At 42.8% G+C, this 20672-nt stretch overlaps 1 protein-coding gene across 6 annotated transcripts in view; it reads right to left on the bottom strand.

The window, feature by feature from the left end:
* STK39 (serine/threonine kinase 39) overlaps positions 1-20672 on the bottom strand; it is a 108458-nt gene that overhangs the window by 37345 nt on the left and 50441 nt on the right. For all 6 annotated transcript variants that reach the window (XR_015947844.1, XM_035133106.3, XM_088660816.1 and 3 more), the window contains exons 8-14: positions 17970-18103; positions 15627-15675; positions 15436-15501; positions 2650-2772; positions 2126-2158; positions 770-832; positions 27-94 (exon numbers count right to left, since the gene is read on the bottom strand). Coding sequence is in view for 5 of the 6 variants with exons in the window: in XM_035133106.3 (XP_034988997.1) it covers positions 27-94; positions 770-832; positions 2126-2158; positions 2650-2772; positions 15436-15501; positions 15627-15675; positions 17970-18103 (536 nt within the window). In the remaining variant the exon portion in view is untranslated. The remainder of the gene's footprint in view (positions 1-26; positions 95-769; positions 833-2125; positions 2159-2649; positions 2773-15435; positions 15502-15626; positions 15676-17969; positions 18104-20672) is intronic.

The following is a 20672-nucleotide window of genomic DNA, read 5'->3' as shown; positions in this document are numbered from 1 at the left end:
GAAGGCAATTAGATGAAACTTCTTACCTTAGTCTTAAAACAAGATTCACAGCACATGGAACTTCACCAAATTCATTACTAACAGCAGGCCGAGTCTAAGTTCCAGAGAGAGAGAAAGTAGTACACACTTATTCTTTCTGAAGAAACAATTAACCTTACAAAAACAAACTTTAAAACAGAAACAGGACAATACAGAGCACTCACCTTAAATCTATTTCCCAGATTAATCCAATAAACTGCAAACCTGCCACAGCTTAACGCCATTGTATTAACTATGCCACCCCCTGGTTTAATGTAGAATTGAATTTACTAAGAAACCTGGTAATGTGCATTGTTTATATGTCCAACACATAAAATATGAGGTTAAGGGCCTCTAAAGGAAGAATCACTGTGGCTAACTGAGAACAGGGAGAGGAAGGAAGGAAAGCTCTGGACAGGGGCATAATTTCAACTCCTCTCACCACAAATGCCCATTTTGCCAATACATTCAGCTAACTTTGCACGGTTAGTACGTGGACCAATCACTGTGGCACATGGTGAAAAAGACATGTTATGGCATAACTTCTAATCTAGTTGGTAGCACAGTAAACCTGTAGGAAGTTGAAAACTGGCGTTGTGGGGAGCTATCATGAAACCACTTCACCAAACCCAGCCTTAGGCTGCTTACTCAGTGCTCTCTCGCACACCCTATGCCAGTTTGATTGTGCAAAACAGCTCATAAAATCCACCCCATCAACCCAAACCGTAAGTAATTTTAATAGTGGCCGTACCTCAGAACCTTTAATAGACAGATTCTGTATTTGATCGGGGATATTGCTGGAATTCATGGAAATCTGTTTAAAAGAAAGCACGGTGAGTTTTCTTTGCTTGTTTTCGTATCCCAACATTGCACAAGTTCAAGGAAGAATTTAAAAAAAAATGGAGAACATGCAGTCTCCCATTCACAGAAGGCTCAATGAAGCAGCGGAGGCTTCTATAAGCAGAACAGAGAGGGAAGTGAATCTCAAATTCTCCCTTTCTCCTGCAGCCCCAGACCTCTGAGCCATCTCTCAAACTGTTGTGGGACAGATTTGGGAGAGACACAGCAGGAGGGAGGAAATCACGGCACATTCCCTCCTTTCCTGCTCTACTCATGGAAGCTTCTGCTGGATCAAACAGCCTGCCTTGAATGGAAGGACGGCACTGTATGCAATTACTATAACCTAAGCACCTGCATGGAATTTAACACCACTGCTTGAACTTAGGGTCTTCCAATGGAACCAACAGACTAATCGGAACAGACAAAACCAGAGTACTTCACACAACAAACTCGCCATAAGAGGTGGTGATGGACACCAGCCCAGAATGCTTTTAAAGAGAATTAAGACAGATTCCTGGAAGAAGTCTACCTAGTCATGATAGCTTGGTACATCCTACAGGTTCAGAGGCAGTCAGGCTCCAAGTACTAGTTGCTGAGGAACAACAACAGTAGCATCTCGTTGACCATTGTCAGAAACGGAAGACTCACTTAGATGGACCTAAACTATCCAGGGTTCCTGAAGACTATAAGGAGAGCTCCTTATAGTCTTAAACTTCTGTACAGTTTCCCACCTATTCCTTTTTGCAGCCACGCTAGCTGTGTGGCATTCCTCTGACACAGTGCATTTCAGGTACTAGTGGCAAATAAAACCTATCGTTTTAGGTAGGCACTTGGTCTTCCTTGCTCCTTTATTTAGAACCGAGTGGCTTTTTTAAAAGGGCTTTTTATTGAGTCAATAGGTTTTAATTGGACAGATTGCAAACCACTTTGGCGACATGCGAAATTTAAGTAAGTAAAACCTTCTTTAAAATGCAACCGCAAATGCTCTAGAGGTGTATAATTATGTGGATAGCTCAGTTGGATAGAGCGTGAGATTATGCTCCAAGTTCTTTATCTGCTGTGGTGCCTTTTCAAAATAGTTTAATAAATGCTGAGGGTTTTTAGCTGAAATCTACACCTCACCCATATATTATCTATTCTGAGGACAATACAAGCCTAAAGCTTCATATTTTAAGATGCCAATGATGCCTAGCGTGATCACAGACAAAAATATAAAAAGGACTATTCACCTATTCAGAACGTAAGAGATAGGAGCACAGTTATTTACCTCAGCATCTTCCTCCTCTTTTACTCTTCGTGACTAGAAGAGAAGCATCCAGAGTTACTTGTTGCATGCTTTTAAGTGCCAAAATAATAATTATTTCTATGTATATTTATTAGTCTTTTTTCAGAAAGGTGAACTTGAAACCAACTCACAGAAACAGACATTAAAAATTAATAAAAACAGGAGTAAAAAATAACCTAAAATGTTCACTAATAATATATATAGAAGAACAGAGCCAACTCAATCCCGGCCCACTAAAAGATATGCAGGGGATTGAGGTCCAAAGGCCTGGGTGAATAAAAATGTTTTTGTATCACATATAAAATCAGATAGTGGTGGCATCAGGTGTGTCTCCTTTGGGAGAGCATTGCATAGAACAAGGAGCCACCACTGAGAAGGCCCATTCTCATGTCATCGCCCTTTTCACATCCCTTGGATGGGACACATGGAGAAAAGCTCAGAAGATGAGCAAAAGGTACATGTTGCTCCATGTAAGTGAGGAACAGTGGGCAGTTTCTGAAAGTCACCTTTTCTTGTGAAAATGCAGCTTTGCCTTCTTCACTCTTCTCATCCATTTCATCATCACTCCATTCCCAATCTCCATCTTCTGTCTTGTGGAGATGGCCACTGGAACCTGGTACTCTTCTAACCTAACAAAAACAAAACATTATACCACTTATATATAAAAGCAACAACACCGCAACGTTTTCTTTCTGAAGTCCTCTTGGGCATTTGTTTTTAACATTCTTTGGTCATCACGTAACATTAAAACATTTATTTTTAATACGCATACCTCACAACGGTAACTGCAAACCACCCTGTGATCCTTGGATGAAAGGCAGTATATTAATTTTAAAAATCATACATTCAATAAATCCTAATTTTAAAAAGAATGGTTTCCCCCTCAGGCTCTCAAACGGTTACAAAATTATTAGTAGAATAACCTCTATCAAAGTGCAATTTCATACAGTGTGCTCAACCACGATGCCTGGCTTTTAAGAATACGGCAGAGATCATCAAGAAACAATACCCTTATAGAACATATTAACAATTCAAGAAGAACCCAAATTTGAACACACTCTTCTCCATAACAGTAAATGGTGAATAGCAAGCTTGAAAATAACCACAGGCCTGATCACTGGGTGGTAGTAGGAGCTGTCCTGCAAGATGGGCTGGTGCTCATTTGTATCACAGAATTATAGAATTGTAGAGTTGGACAGGACCGTGAAGGTCATCTTGTTCAACCCCCTGCAATACATGAATCTTTTGCCTAATGTGGGCCTCGAACACATGAGCCCAAGATTAAGAGTCTCAGGTGCCCATTTGTATCATGTGCCCATTGACAGACTCACCATTCAAAACAACAACACCAAAAAAAATACCATGAATGGTCAGTATACACTGTGGAGTGTTTTTTTTTACTTTGTTCCAGAAGCTTTCTTACTGTTTTACACAAACAGCCTAGCTCAGTTTGCTTTCTCTTGCTCTATACTGAATAATTGAAATAGTACAAGGCAGGTGTACTTTGCAAAGGGGAAAAATAGTGAATCATTAGCTGTTCGTCTCCGAATGAGTTTTATTAGGAAAAGACAACATGGGAAGCATTTTTGTAATGCAGGCTCATGCTTTTAAAGGCCTGCATTTGTGGGAAAGCAGGGTGATAGCATGTTGTTGTTGTTGTTGTTGTTTTGCAGAATCAGTCCAGTCCAGTATTGTGGTTTTTTTTATGCAAGGCTGGTCGATATTTTAAAATTTCCAAACTCTCACAATCACTACTTTAGAAATGCCACTAGGTGCAGGTGAAAACCCAGGCTTTTACAATCAGGTTACAACAGTGGAACATTTACATTCACTTGCACTGGGTGCAAGAATATGGAGACACATTTCACAAAGCGGCCATTTTGTCCAACTGATTTGGCCCTCTTCCTAGCTTCCCCACTGAGAGGATAAGAAGATTCCTATACCAGAAGGTTCTTTTTTCCCATCTCAGAGTTTGGACTTCCCAGACAAATATAAGGGTAGCAGTCTCAGCCCCTGTCTTGAAGAGCGATCCTGCAGAAGGATGGGAGAGGGAAGCCAGACACAGAATTTACAATTCTGTGCTTCCAGGTTGCTGTACTGTCTCGCTTTCAAAGGACAGTTATTGCTCATGCAGGTTGATTGACTGGCTGGCTTAGGAAGTCACACATTGCCCGATTCCAGCAAAGGATGCCGGTAGCCTTCAGGTATCACACAAAAGACATGGCATAGGGGCATTGGTTTTCTGCTTTGGGGTCACAGCCTGACCTAAGGGCAGGTCACAGCAGCAAAACTACCACTGTACAAAATCTATGGTGTAAAATTAAAATGCAGGTTTCCAAATGCCTGTACAGATTGGTCTGCAAGAGCTGAGAATTTGCAGGTTGAGGGTGCTTGTTGGTTCCAGGTAGGTGAAAGAAAACTGCAACGTTATCCTGAGAGGAAAATATCCGTACTGTGGGAATTTCTGTGGAAAACAGCTCCATCGCACACAGCAAGAAAAAGAGAAGGCGCCAGATTCCTCCCACTCTGGCCCGTTATTTTTCTCCCCATCCCACCCCCAGAGCTTGTCAGCTTCTGTTTCCAGCACAGAAGTCTAAGCCACCAGAATCTCAGTACGGTCAAAACTATGGTTTCCAACTGGAGCCAAATTGGATGATACGCTAAATGCTTCGTCATATTTGCAGGTCTTTAAATGTTTAATGTTTAAACACGGACGGGAGCCTAAACCAGACTGTGACTATGGTGCACGGGTTAACCCTTTAACTCTGCACCATGGTCCGAAGGAAAATGCCCCCACCTCCTTTCCAATATGCCATTCAGACCCACAGTAGCAGATTCTTCTCAAGAAGATTGTCACCCCACCACACCAAGGTCCTGAAACAGACTTGGAATTCTTTGGCTCTTAAACTGCTTTTCTTAAAAAAGAAAAAAAAAGTTTAAGTAGAATAATTAATTTATAGTATGTGGCCCTTAATCCCTTCCCCTAACCTTCCTTGCTGCGAGTGTGTGTGAAGGAACATAAATTTTCTCGCACAAGATTCAAGATGAAACATTTCAAACTGTCCTTGGGATTGTGCACATATTAAACTTATCGGCAGAAACAAAATTCCAAGCTGCTTTTTTCTGTCCGCCTCCCTTTTTTCCACATTAGCATTTGTATCTCTAACAGATTCATTATAAAAGGAAGAGTGAAGGCAGAACACCACCGGCAACACAAGAGAGTGATAAAAAAGGCTTTTCCATAGTGTTCTGACCTTGCTGGTCAAGTTTCTATCATTATAAATGAATAGCTGCATATGACATTTAATATTTAAAATGGATTCATTCCTATTAAGAAATGTACTACTGACAGGATATATGCCTGGCAATCAAGCGTAACAATATAATGTAAGCCACACATCAGAATTTAAAGTCAAGAGGCTTTCTGATGCTACAGTACATTTCCAGTATCCTCCTAGTTTATTGTGTGTTATGCCTCGGCCTGCTTGATCAAAATAATAGGTTGCCAGGTTGTTTGGCGCTTCTTGACAAAAAATCTCAGAAATCACACAATGACTAAGAGCAATCAGCAGATGCAGCAGGGCATAATTATTAAAATTAAATTAGTTCACATTGCCCAAGGTTTACTGAGACACAGGAAGGAAGCAGGAGGCGAAGAATAAAGCATAACATACAAAATGGCAAGGCTCAAACTATTCATGAAAATGGCGTGCCCTAATCTTAATTTCCAGGATTATGAACAGGAACTTTATTTCTGGGTTTACTGCCTGCCTCTCTTTTTTTTTAATAAACTTGGCAAGGTGGCTAAAGAACAACCATCAAGAATTAATCAGATATACAACTCGGATGGTCTCCCAAGAAAAACCTAAGTAAAAGGTGTTATTGACACTAGGACTGGGCGACGTCAAGCTTTTCAACATTGCGATGTATCACCTGCCAAACATCACGATACAGTGATACATCACAATGTTGAAAAGTGGAGGAAAGAACCCGTGAGGTGTTGGGGTGAAACTGCCTCAGCTCCCTTGGTGAGAGTGGCAGCGGTTTCACTCCGGTGCCTCGCGGGGTGTCAGGGGACCTCCGCCTCTCCTGCTGACCAGCACATCGCCCAGTGCGAGCAGCAGCAGCCAGTCGGGGGGGGGGGAGGAAGTTAGGGGGTGGAGAAGAGAGAGCTCAGCGACGCTACAGAGCCCTTGCACCGCCCTGGCCGACAGGCTGAGGGGACGGGGCAGCCACTTCCGTCGCCCCAATTAAGGCGCAGGTGGCGCTGTGGTCTAAACCACAGAGCCTAGGACTTGCCAATCAGAAGGTCGGCGGTTCAAATCCCTGCGACGGGGTGAGCACCCGTTGTTCGGTCCCAACTCCTGCCAACCTAGCAATTTGAAAGCACATCTGGCGGGAAGGCAAACGGTGTTTCTGTGTGCTGCTCTGGTTTGCCAGAAGCAGCTTAGTCATGCTGGCCACATGACCCGGAAGCCGGCTCCCTCGGCCTATAGAGCGAGATGAGCGCCGCAACCCCAGAGTCGCCCGCGACTGGACCCAATGGTCAGGGGTACCTTTACCTTTACTAAGCGTAAGGAGGGGAGGCGGCGTTTCGGGGTGCCCAAGCTCTTATGCTGGTCATGTAACAGGAAACGTCCACTCCCAGATTCTGCGAGTGACTAGAAGGTCATGTTTCTTGGCATCTCTGCACTGTAAATACTAAGCACAATAAACCTGTTGAAGACAGGACGGACTTTGGCGTCTTTCCTCGAGAGTAGCCACACTCAAGCCCTGACACGGGGCGATGCATCTTGCTGCTCCCTCCGTGCGCCGGGCACTGGAGGGAGTCATGTGCAGGCATGCCCCACCTGCGATATACCGCCAGGTGAAGGCGCCATCATACTGTGGCCCTCAAGCTGGTGCCCGGCGATGTAATAGCTAGTAATAGCAGCCACAGAGCGAGGCAGAAGGCACCAGTGGCTGCTGGGAGGTGGAGGAAAGGGGATTAGGGCAAGATCCATTATGGATTTGGTGTTGACGCTCTAGTAAGAACTATGGAACCACACCTGGGAAGTTGCCATCCTTTCTTTTGTTTTATTCACTTTTATTCATTTGTGGCACTGCTAGCCTGCTGATCATTAAATACAATCCTAGAGCAGGGCACAGAGGGAGGAGTTCAACATGGCACTATGTCAATTGTTCTGAAAGGGCAGACATTTTGGCTTGCCAGACAGGATGATCCTGCTCTCCTTCCTCCATGCACTGCTCCTGTGTCTTCACCCGGCTCCTCCCCAGAGCAAATTTAAGGGGCACAAAGTGGGAGAGAGTGGGGGGGGGGAGAAACCCCACAGCACACATGGGTTTCCGCTGACAGGACTCATTTATTGAATCTCGTCCCCAATGCATAAAACATAGTAATTTAGTTTTATACCACTTGGAGAATCCCGCCCCCAAATCAAATACATTTTCTAAGTAATAAGACCACATTATAAACCACAAACTACTATTCCCTTAGACAGCAAGGGGGGAAATGAGCATGTCTAGCAATGGCATGCTGCTCACCTTCAGCAATAAATATTTAAGATATGGGTGAATAAATAAGTTTTCAACTGGTGCCAAAAACCTACCAAGGTCAGCACTTGAGAGAAAAGGGCATTTCACAATTGGGTGCCAGTATCAAGAATTTTAGGAAATTTGGGGACTGGAAATAGCAGAAGTTCAATCATACCATGTGCCACAATTAGCACTGATTTGGCAGATGGAGGAGGAGGAGGAGGAGGAGGAGGAGGAGGAGGAGGAGGAGGAGGAGGAGGAGGAGGAGGAGGAGAAGAAGAAGAAGAAGAAGAAGAAGAAGAAGAAGAAGAAGAAGAAGAAGAAGAAGAAGAAGAAGAAGAAGAAGAAGAAGAAGAAGAAGCAGCTTCTAATTTGGGTCCTATAATTTCCCAGCAACAAAAGCTTTCCTTCCAGCAGGAAAAGCAAGCTTATTTGTAACTTTCATAAAGAAAAAAAGAACCTTCCTTCTCAGAAAGACAAATTAACACATATAGAGGGCAAGGCGCACATGAATCAGACAAACACGCAGGTGATAAAAAAGAATGAATCTGAGCGGCTGACATTTAAAATGTAGGTAACACAACAGCAGTTCAGCACATGGCAATGTGCAACATAAAGCTGTTCACGCAGGGAAGGAGGGGGAAATTCGCAAGCTGCTGCCAACACTGCCACAGCTGTGGAAGAAGACAATACGAACGTCAGCTGGAACATGAGAACGCAGGACAAATTAGAGGGTAAGCACACACAAACACACACACACCATCACCACCACCACAATGACAGAAATGGCAAAAAAAAAGCAAGCCACCCGCACAACAAACACAAGCTTCTACTGAGGCTCGATGAGTTTGTGCTTTTCTCTCTCTTCCCTTTTTCTGGCTTACTACTCAAGCAATTTGTGTCAGAAGGTGCCAGAAATATTCTAACAAAGGTCATTTCTAAGAACTCATTGTAGCTTAGTGCTGTGCTAACGTGGAAAAAGAGAAGACATTAATTCGGAGCGGCCAGTACAACTGCAGCTAGTGTCACCTGAAAGATCCCGAAGGTCACCTTTAGGATTAGGTAGCCCGTCACGGACTGTCTCAAATGACAGCAGGCGTTGCAAACCGCCAGGGATGAACAAGACACGTTTGTTTCGCAAGCTCTCGGTCTAACTGTATGGGCTCTTTTCAGCCTTGGATGCAATTCACGAGCAAGTTGGAGAATGTCGTATTTGGCAAGCCTTTCTTCACTTCCATTGCAGTACTTGTATACAATAACTTCCTTACATTCCTCATAGGAAGGTGGGGTGGGGTGGGGGAGAGAGTGACCCTCTTAATTTGGTATGTAAATGATGTCTCAGTTGAGTAACAGATTGTGGAGATGCTAAATTCAGGCTAAGATATGAGTACTGTACTCTTAAGTAACAATCCAGATAGATGTAAACAATGGTTCTACACATTGCTTTCCCCAAATTTAGTAGCTATGCATACAAAAAAAGAAGTTCTAAACGTCTTTGGATCAGAATCAAAAACTGACAGGAGCCAAAATTACCTTTGCCATTAAAAACAAAAAATCTGGACAACTAGGATTTTTTTGATCCCCACTAAAACGGTGTATATTGTCAACTCTGAAACAGCAGCTCAATACTGCTAGTATAGAAATTTCATTTTTAGATGTTAAGGTTCGAAAAATGTGATTATTTGACAATACTCCATGATTTAAAAGCAGTTTTGGATTATGAAACATGGTTCATTCAGTTTTAAGCCACTGCAACTCAATTTAAAGTATACGCAAATTGGAACCATTGTCGCACTACAAGCAACTCATCAAATATTCATTTGTTCAGTTATAATTAAATATGTTTAATTACCATAAAAGATGTTTATAAAAAATGAATATCATCTCATTTAATTAAGGCAATTAGGAGAATTTATAGAGAGAATGGAGAAGTGCTTTAAAAGCGGTTCTTTCAACTTTTGCTGATGACATCACACTGCTTGTTAATAGCTGTAAAAAGGTATAGGCAAGGGAAAGTAATAAAAAAGAGAATAAATGTGAATTGCCATTTTACTATCCTTGGCAATCCTGATTTGGGGAATGAATTTGAGATTTAAAACATTGGTCTTATTTGCTGTTGGCAAGTGAAGAAGCTAAAAAGGAAACAAAAAAAAGTCATTTCCTCTCTTGCCTTGTTTATGCTAGCCAATTATATCTTTATGGCCCCATTTTACAAACAGAGAATTAAAAGTGTGTGACTTGCTCACACAAGCAAGTCTGAGGGGAGGCAGAATTTGAACACTGATCTCCTGCAGTCAAAGCCTAGGCCCACCATACTATACACTGAACCACACTGTCTTTGAAATAACTAATTTCATACTAAGATGATGATCAATATATTTATACCCTTCAAAATTGACCTTCCAGTTTGCTAAAACATGACAACAGAATGGGCTGAAAAATTGAACAAAAGCAATAAAAAAATGTGCCTCAAAACCCCCCAATGATATATAATTATCCCCCCCAAGCTGGGGAGCAACCAGAAACTCAGGGGTACAACATAGACTTGTATGCGGAAGGTGCCAGGTTCAATGTCTCTGGTAAAGGTAAAGGTAAAGGACCCCTGACAGTTAAGTCCAGTCACAAACGACTCTGGGGTTGCGGCGTTCATCTCGATTTACAGGCCGAAGGAGCCGGCGTTTGTCCGCTCTGCAGACAGTTTTTCCGGGTCATGTGGCCAGCATGACTCAGCCACTTCTGGCGAAACCAGAGCAGCGCATGGAAACGCCGTTTCCTTTCCGCCGGAGCGGTACCTATTTATCTACCGTACTTGCACTTTGACATGCTTTCGAACTGCTAGGTGGGCAGGAGCTGGGACCGAGCAACGGGAGCTCACCCCGTAGCAGGGATTCGAACCGCCAACCTTCCGTTCGGCAAGCCCTAGGCTCAGTGGTTTAGACCACAGCGCCACCTGTGTCCCAATGTCTCTGGTAGCCCCAGTTAAAGGGCTTCAGATGAATACCTCAGCTGGAGAACCCTGGAGAACCACAACCAGTCTGTGCAGATTATACTGGTCCAAATGGGTAGATATGGTGAGTCGGACTAAGCTAATGTTACAAAGGGGTGGGGGGCTGGGTTATTGAACAAGCATGTTCATACCCAAAAAGGTTTAACGGGGGGGGGGGGGGAATGAGCAATACATACAGTGGTACCTTGGTTCTCGGATTTAACCAAGGCGTGGCCTCTGATTGTCTGCAGGAGCTTCCTGCACTCAATCGGAAGCTGCATTGGACATTTGGCTTCTGAAAAACATTCGCAAACTGGAACACTCACTTCCAGGTTTGCAGCGTTCAGGAGCCGATTTGTTCGGGAGCTAATCCATTCGACAACCAAGGTACCACTGTATTCTACTCTTCCACCTTTAATATTCACATATCAGATACTGCAAGGATAAGACATGCAAGTTTCATTCACAATGTTAATCTTCTAAGATAAGGGATCTAAAAGAAATGGCTAACAGCAGGGACTTCCTCCTCCTGTTCTACATTAAGCTATAATCTGGAAGCCTGGTGCTTTGTGTAGCACTGCTACAAGTATATTGGGAGCCTAAGTGAATACCTGAATATAGATTTGTAACCAGAAGCCTTGTGAGTCTTCTTTCTCCGCTTTTTTTTTTATAAAAATAATAATTAGGTCTTCAAGTACATTGCTGTGACATTATCAAGCTATGTAGATAAGAAGGCATGCACCATTCAGCAGGGATTTTGCAGGTGAACCTGTCTCCTTCATCCCATTAAAATAAAATAAGAATGCCCCTTAACCATTTATCCACTTTATTCGCTTGCTAGCTTTATGCCTCACGGAGGTTGCTGTGAATGCATGATAAAATCAGCCCGAGAGTCTGGGTGGAACAGCTGAACCTGAAAGGGAAAACATGCAGGGAATCGAGTTTTCCCATCAAGTTCCAAAGAATGGGGGAAAGAAAACAAGATTACGGCACATATATGGTGTTCAAACCAGGCTCTGAAATGATCTGTTCTGGTTGCCCCCTCTAGTGGTGAACATAATCATGTCCCAGTAAATTTTCTCCAGCAGCAAAAGAACACCATGGCAGATTTAGGATTGCATGCACAGGCATTTAAAGCAAGTATGGAAGACCAGGGGAAGAGGGAAGATAAACCCATACAAATGTGCTACAATTCCTGCTCTTCATTTGCTTTCAGTTTTATATCAATGGTGATAAAATCACCATTTCTGATTTCAGAATATTAACACCTAATCTAGGTGTGTAAATCCCAGAGCATACATAAATCCCATACATAGGAATCCGTTCATTTTTTTAAAAGAAAATACAGTCCGGGCCCCCCACAAGGTCTGAGAGACAGTGGACCGGCCCCCTGCTGAAAAAGTATGCTGACCCCTGGATTAAACATTTGAAGAACAGGGCTAAGCAACTGTGGGAAATGAAGAGCACTCTCTTCTGCTTCTCAAAATTATTTTTCTACTGCGATAAAGTAGTACATAGTTCTAGCCATAAGACTATACAGTAAATATGAACTGGGAAGGGAATGGTGAAACTTTATGCCGCTCGAGTCCAGAAGAGAGCAGAATTGCTGTAGACCCTTCGCATCTTGGTCATCACCTGTTTGATTTACTCCCATCCGGACGTCGGTACAGGACTCTATATACAAAAACGTCTAGGCACAGGAATAGCTTTTTTCCTTGTGCCATCAAAATGTTGAATCTGTACTTGTGGGCGAAAGGGAGGTCAGTTGGTGGTATGTGGTTTTTTCGCTGTGCTGTTGTGAGGGGAATAGTGTTTGTACAGTATGAGGTACATTTTTCTTACATTGCAATGTAGTCGAAGCAAAATTCCAAGTATGGTTGATACTTGGGCCAATAAATTATTCTATTCTATTCTATTCACACCCTAATGGGCCTATGCTGGACTCCCAGCACCCATCTGACCCATCCAGCAGGGACTCCAACTCCCATCAGTCCCAACCAGCATGGCCAACTGTCAATGACGATGGAGTTTGGAGTCCAGCAATATCTGGAGGATGCCCCTGCGACGGATCCCTTCTTTGTTGTTGTTGTTTAGTCGTGTCTGACTTCGTGACCCCATGGACCATAGCACGCCAGGCACTCCAGTCTTCCACTGCCTCCCGCAGTTTGGTCAAACTCATGTTGTTAGCTTCGTGAACACTGTCCAACCATCTCGTCCTCTGTCGTCCCCTTCTCCTTGTGCCCTCCATCTTTCCCAACATCAGGGTCTTTTCCAGGGAGTCTTCTCTTCTCATGAGGTGGCCAAATTATTGGAGCCTTTCTTCTACCTAATGCTAGAACAGTGTGACAGTTGCCCCTCTTACTCTATTATTAGAAGAGCACCTACCGTGTTTCCCCCTTTTTAAGACACCGTCTTATAACTTTTCCCCCCTCAAAAAACACAGGGTGGCTTACTTTCGGTGGGATGTCTTATTTTTTTATTACCGGTACGGGTTTTACGGTTCAGGGCGCTGGCTCAGGGCGCTGCTGGGCTGTCTTGAGTGCTCGGCGCTGCAGCAGCCCCCAGTTCCGGGTGGCGGGGTGGCAGGCGTCTTTGGCCGGGCCAGGCAGAGGCCGCTGGCTCATGCGCTCCGCCCGCCGCTGCAGGGCGCTCCAAGCTCCTTGGCCGGGCCAGGCAAGGAAGAAGCAGTGAGCCCAGCAGTGGCGGCAAGCACGGAAGTGGCAGGGATGGCGGTGGACGAGAAGGCAGAGCGCGGGGATGCAGCCAGCAAGGCGGGAGCGCGATCAGCTGTTAAGCGGAGCTCTTGGAGCGCCTCTTCATAGCTGATCGCGCTCCTGCAGTGCTGGCTGCATGGGGTGACTCTGTGAGTGAAGGTGCCTGTGGAGGTTGGTTTCCGCGGCGCGGAAGTATGGCTTATTTTCGGGGTATGTCTTATATTTCTCAAATACTTAAAAACCCTGCCATGGCTTACTTTATGACTACGTATTAAAAAAGGGGAAACAGGGTAGGGAACCCGTCTTCTCTCTCACTTACTAAAGGAACTCCTAGGGAATCCTGAGGCAAAATCCACCTCCCTATTTCCCTGCAGATCATTTATAAACCCCTCTTCAATCTTGGGTTTATTAGTAAGTGGAGTTTGCTTCCAACACACGTGGCCAGGTATCTTATGAAACTCAAGGCTGTTTGTGCAACTAACCCCCTTTTTCCCCAGTGAGGAGATTTCCTCAGCTTGAAATCCCTCACTCTAAAAGCTTGCCTATCCGCTTAGGCAACACACCGGGTCGTCCACTTTCAGCCTATACCGTGTTACTCAAGGGCACAAACTACCGGCGCCACTCTTGAGGGAAGTTATGTCCTTTAAAGCGCCTCCACCCATACTGTTTTCGATACCATGCTGGAAATAAGAAAGACGATTTCTCCTTGGCACATAAAATATGAAAGTTTATTAACTCAAATTCATAATGGTTGCTTTAAAGATTCATGCGTGCACAAGCTTCGTTACTGTCATAGGTTATTGCTGTCAAACACGTAACATGGAACTTGCTTATTCCTCATCTAAACCCTACGCTATCCTGACCCTGCAACCACCCACGCTCCCACTCCCTTGCACTCTCTAATGGACAAAACGGCTCCTCCCTCCTTTTAAGCTCCAAGCAGACCCGCCCCCATTAGAATGTCCAGTCAATCAGGCTGGATGTGGGTTTAACCCTTGCAAAGCCAGGCTAAAAAAGGAAAATTTTAAAACTATGTCAATTCGTTACAGTTTCCCCCCCCCCCCAAAAAAAACCCCACCATGTATCAAGGCCAAAATGCAAAATCTGTCATAAAACTGTACTCAGGCATCTGACACATTGCGCCTGGAAATGTTCATGCCCCACTTCCAAACAGAACCTCTTTCTCCCTCAGAGCAGCCCTTTTCTCAGAAGTCAAGGACTGGTTTTATCGGCATGGTTCTTAACAACAAACAGCAATGACTCCCCAACCTTTATTTTTCATACCTATACGACGACAGCTTTGCTGCAGTACTGTGGAGCGCTCATTAAATGTATTGAGTGTGTTGTAAATCTCCTATATAAATACTAAATAGCCTATATTGTTGCTGGTGCAATCGTCGGCAAAGGGCAAAAAATAAAAAGTAAAGGGTAGAAATATTCTAACATGAATGGAATTATATTGGTACTACAGATTACTACCTTTTTAAAAAATGGAGAAGGCCATTGTTTCCCCCCCCCCTTTTCATCTGAACCAATATTAAATACTTGCAAGTGCACTGCTGCCCTCTGCTGTATATTTCAGTACTAAAATACAGGACCAAAGTCACCCTGAAATATTGCTTCTCTATATAGATTGTAGATAAATGCTATGCATTTGTAATGGGGGGGAAATTATATCTCTGTGTGAGAGGAAATTGGCTTTCAATATCTAAGAACAGAGTAGTACAGTATCAGCTCCAGACTTTAATCATATTAACATGTATTTGGTCAAGTAACGCAACAGAAGCTACTCAGCTATAGACTCTGTTTTGCCAACTGCAGCTGAATATCCAGCATTAAATAATTACAGTGGACAGCCCTGGAGGGCGGATACACATTAACTCGAAAGTGAAGAAGATCGCAGCAGGATTGAACCACGAATCGACAGGTGGGCATGGTTTGGGGAGAAATTGCTTTGCAGGCCAACTTGGGGACCCCCTAGCAGTCCAAAGCAATTACCCCCACACCCCAACAAAGAGCCTTACACTTTAGGGAATAAAAGTTGTGAGAATCCTTACCTTTTTGGCTCTTTGTCCTATGTCAGGCGTTTTTGTAAGCAGTTTTTCAATCAAGTATTCTCTAGTCTGCAAAGCAAAACATGCTTATAATTAAGGCTGGACAGCCCCGAGAAAGTAAAATAAATAAATAAATAAATAATCAACAGATATTAAGACAGGGTCGGTTTACTTGTGGCATTCATTATTTTTACCTTTGCTTTCTGGAAGAATTTGCATTTTAAAAGTTCTGCTGCTGTAGGCCTGAAAGAGATTAAAAGTTAGGTTAGAGCATAAACACAAAACATTTTCCTAATATATACAGTTCAATACACTGCTCAGTACACAGGATTTAATGTATTCAGCAGCGACAGCGGTCGTTCAAAAATCCAACATTAAACTTCCAGTGATTAAACATATTTTTTGAGATTGGTATTGCGAGTACCATTCTAGACACACACACACACACACACACACACACACGAGGGGATACATAAGCTTTCAAAATGTTTGACTTTTTAAAAATGAAAATTACAGTTGTAATCTACATATGTGATTAAAAATGTAAAGATGCCACACAGTCTAGAAACTCATGTTTTCTAGTTTACCTCATAGCTCAAAAAGCTGCTTTCAACAAGTTCATTACGAAAGGATTGAGAATCTGTTCCAATTGTTTATTACAACATGCATTATCAGCCCTTTGGTACCCAAATATGGAAACAGGATCATAGCTGCCAAGTTTTCCCTTTTCTCGCGAGGAAGCCTATTCAGCATAAGGGAAAATCCCTTAAAAAAAGGGATAACTTGGCAGCTATGCAGGATAATTTTGCAGCAAGAGTTGCCATATTGTGGGATGCCAGATGCTAGATAAATCCATCAAGCTACTGTGAACTTAAAAGGAAAACAACTTGTGCAAAACAAAAATACTAAACTTGTATTATTATTATTATTATTATTATTATTATTATTATTATTATTATTATTATTATTTTCTTCAAAGATGGATAGTCCTGATGCCTTTTCCCTGGGGGTAACTGCTCATCTGCTTTATTTTATTCCAACAATGAAACAGTAGGTCATTTGTGCAGAGTTAGCAGCTTAGTAGAAATGAGTTGTCTGCAGCCTTCCAGACTGAGTAACTAAACACATTTCTATCTGCTGTCAAGTGGCAAACCTTTGCTTTCAAAGCACATGCCCTGGGGATTGAGAATTAATAAGAAATTAATAAGAGAGACAGTGGAAGGCTAAAGAATTTGAAGACAGGATGCAGAAGACAAGAAAATCAGGGTCTCTTGAAGAATTCAAAAGGCTAACTTATAGCAGACATTCGCAACTCCAAATTTCTCAGTTATGATCACAACTGCTCCATTTGAACTGGAACAAACAAACAAAGAGAACGGGCATGTGGCTTGTTTCACCGTTTTTATTTGCAATTAACCCAAGTAAGATCACTGGCAATGAACTACTGACATTTCTTTTATGCCTTGATCTTAAGAAATGCAAACATTCCTTACATAAGTTAAACTCCCTGGCAACCCTAAGATCACTGGATGAGAGAAGGTTTTCAGAACTGTTAACTGTTTTGCCTGTTTTTAACTGAAACTGTTTTTTTGAGCGCTTTAAACTGTTTTAGATTTTAAAAATTTAATTAAAAAATGCATGTTTGTTGCGGATGTGTCTGCCACAGGAGAAAGAGAGGGATACACATTCAATTAATAATAACAATGAAGCTGGTGAAATTGTTCAAAGCCAGGTTCAGAAAATATATACTGCCCTTCATACAAAGATCACAGGGAGGTTCACAAAATAAAAATACAAAAAGTACCAAAAAAAGTAAGAGGTTTTTTTTTAAAAGCACCCAAAACTTTTCTGGCTCAAATATTAATTCCCAGCTTCCTCCACCCAGTTTGCCTTAATCACCTTCCCCCAACTAGACCACCAAACAATCATAGCAACTTTTGTGAGAACTATATGGTACCTAGCCGTGAATAGGTGCTATTATCCAGCACGTCAGGGAACTTTGGGGGATAGGGGTAAGGGGGGGTATATGTCCCCTCAAACCAAGCACCCTAGCTGTTATCACTGCCACTTAAAAGAGAAGAAAAATATGTTTTTGAGGTGGGGGCTTGCTTCTGCGGACTCGGTAAGGTGACTGAAACAGGCGGGTGGTTATCTCTCTCTCTCCCCCGTTTCCCCCCCAGAATAACATCTCAAATAATTACTGAGTTTTCCCAAAGCAAGATTCAGAAAGAAGACCCATCTCTAGAAAAGGAAACATGGCTTCCCAATGCAAAAATACTGCATATAGTCTTCATAGCCAATGTTCCTACAGCCTGAAGTTCTCAGAATCAAATTCTCAAGTGTGCTGAAAATGGCATCTCTATATATAACCCAACATGATGCCCAATATATTTCAGATGGACCTTTAAACAAAAGAAACTCTGTTAAACAAGACAGCTTAAAGTTATTCCCTTCCTTACTCCAGAGAAGCTTTGCATAACTTTCAGCAAACTCTGGCCTTCCCACTTCCCTTTTCTTTTTCTTTTAAAGAGACATACCTTTTAGAAGGGTCTTTCTGAAGACACAGCGAAATTAATTTTCTAAAGGACTTGCCGTACTTTTTTGTCATTTCTTTATCTTCCACACCTGTTTCCAACGTTGGAGGGTCATTTTGCAATGTCAACATTAATACCTATTTTAAAACCAAAGGTGACAAGAGAAACAGTACCAGACAAACAAGTTAAAACAAACACTATGTCATGACAACAGTTAGAAAAATATACAAAAGGCGAATCAAATTATGATGAATCTTGTATTTAGCGTTAACTCTCCTAGGAGGCCTTGTTTAGACAGAATCAAGTATAGTGTGCCTCGACTTACGAATTTAATTCGTTCTGAAGGCACCTTCGTAAGTCGAAGGCACCTTTTCGTAAGTCGAAAAACGCCATTGGAAACGCAATTTCCCATAGGAATGCATTGGAAATGGAAAAATTCGTAAGTCAAAGCAACCCTGTATATTCTGGCGTATAAGACGACTGGGCGTATAAGACGACCCCCAACTTTTCCAGTTAAAATATAGAGTTTGGGATATACTCACCATATAAGAAAAACGACCCGGCGCATAAGACGACCCCTGACTTTTGAGAAGATTTTCCTGGGTTAAAAAGTAGTCTTATACGCAGGAATATACAGTATCTAAAAATTCGTAAGTCGAAAAATTCCTATCTAAAACCGCCGCAGTTTCCTTTCGGATATCGAGACATTTGTAAGCGTGCAGCTATTAGCCCCATTCGTATGTCAAAAAAAATTCAGTTGTCGATTCGTTCGTAAGTCAAGGTCCCACTGTATACACTTCCAGAGTAACACTAAATACATTACTTCTGGAAAACGAGCCACCGCAACCGCTATACGGACATGAAAATTTGTGTGCCAGGCTTTTTAGACTCGTCTACCCATGTACTATCTGAAACCCAAGGGGCACATTGGTTGCTAGGTGTGAAATATATTGGCATGATTTTCAGCTATGCTACCCTACTATAGGGGGTGTTTCTGGGGGCCCAGGTACTGAATTTTTTTTGCCGGGACCAATATTCTGCCCTTTGACCTTTCAAAAAACCAGTGCTTACACGGCAGCAGGACACACTATAGTGCTAATTGAGATCCCAGCCATCTGTACCTTCCTAATTTGTTCAGGTGCACTCTGTACACACTCATGCAAGTTGTATCATGAGCCTAACACACTGGCGCCTTTAAGGACTTTGCACAACACCCTTGCTAACAGGCATACTCTTTCCGAAATCAAAAGGAAACCCAGGCACTGCCATCTTCAATACGTCTGTCTGCTATTGTTACTATCAAATTGAGGGGCCAGAGGTCATCCACTTTAATAGCATAGCACTGAGCCAAGAGTCGCGGAAGTTGCAACACCAGGACGAAAAACATACCAGGTATCTGGTTTCTTAGGCACCGAAAAGTTTAAGCCTGTTTGGTTAGGAATTTACACTGCTATATTCAGCTCTGTAAAGGGTTAGTTTCTGAATATGTGAAACTGGATCCTAGGAATTTGCAGTGTTTTTCCAGCCCTGTGACAGACATGGCCAAGGAGAGTGAGCTTGTTCAAACTTGTCCTGTGGGTTGCCATTTTTTAAAGACCAGTGTCCAGGACATCTAAATAGCCACTGCAAAATATACACGCTCATATTATGGCAACTATTCTTATGTCATTATATAAATATGGCATTCACTTTCTGTAAGTTCATAGCCCCTTTTATGCTCCTAAATAAAATTCACTTATGACCCTAACATATGTTGGGGTATTTCTGGGGGTCTTTGCCTCATAGACTCCTGCCTTATTATTTCTGTACATATTGTGTGAAATAATGAAGGAACATTAGCTGTATCTGTCGTCCACTTTCTTTTTTAGGCTATGGTCCATCACCCCCGGTATAAATTACCAACAATACTTCAAGCAGAAACCTAGCTACTCTGGGTTTCCCCAGCTACTCTGGGTGGCTTCCAACAGAAAAATAAAACACAGTGATCTATTAAACATTAAAAGCCTCCCTAAACAGGGCTGCCTTCAGATGTCTTCTAAAAGTTGGTAGTTGTTTTTCTCTTTGACATCTGATGGGAGGGCATTCCACAGGGCGGGCGCCACTACCAAGAAGGCAACTTGGCTTCTCGCAATGAGGGAACCGCCAGAAGGCCCTCGGTGCTGGACCTCAGTGTCCGGGCAGAACGATGGAGGTGGAGACACTCCTTCAGGTATACTGGACCGAGGGCATTTAGAAGGCCACAAAGATTCGCATATGAGCATTTACAGATGCATGCAAGCACATACACCTTAAAGATGCTTGTGCCGAGTGGATATAAGCTTGTCATTCTCAGTCAGTCCCATGGACTGAAAGAGGAAAAAATGGGGGGAGACAATATTAGCATTGGCTGTGCAATTGGCATCACTGATGTTGGCACATCCTTTGGGGAAAGGATATAGGGAAGGAAGAAGGGAGGAGAACGACTTCAGCAAGTCAACAGCCTAGGAGGAAGCTGTTATGCAGACATTGACTATAAGACATTTTCAATGTTCGGATCAGTTTGCTCAGACCTTTTTGGCCATCTTAGCGATAGTGCGTGTGTACATGTGTACGCACTTACGCATGTTTAACAGACCCCTGAATCAAAACAAACATCAACTTGGCACATCAGTGCACCTGGCACTCACACAAGCCCCAAACAACAATAACTAGCAATGCCGTCCAATC

This window comes from Zootoca vivipara, chromosome 1 (genome assembly GCF_965207765.1).
Source record: "Zootoca vivipara chromosome 1, rZooViv2.hap1.1, whole genome shotgun sequence".
Classification (NCBI taxonomy): domain Eukaryota; kingdom Metazoa; phylum Chordata; class Lepidosauria; order Squamata; family Lacertidae; genus Zootoca; species Zootoca vivipara.
The sequence above is the reverse complement of the archived record's forward strand: the minus strand, read 5'-3'. Positions and strand labels throughout refer to the sequence as shown.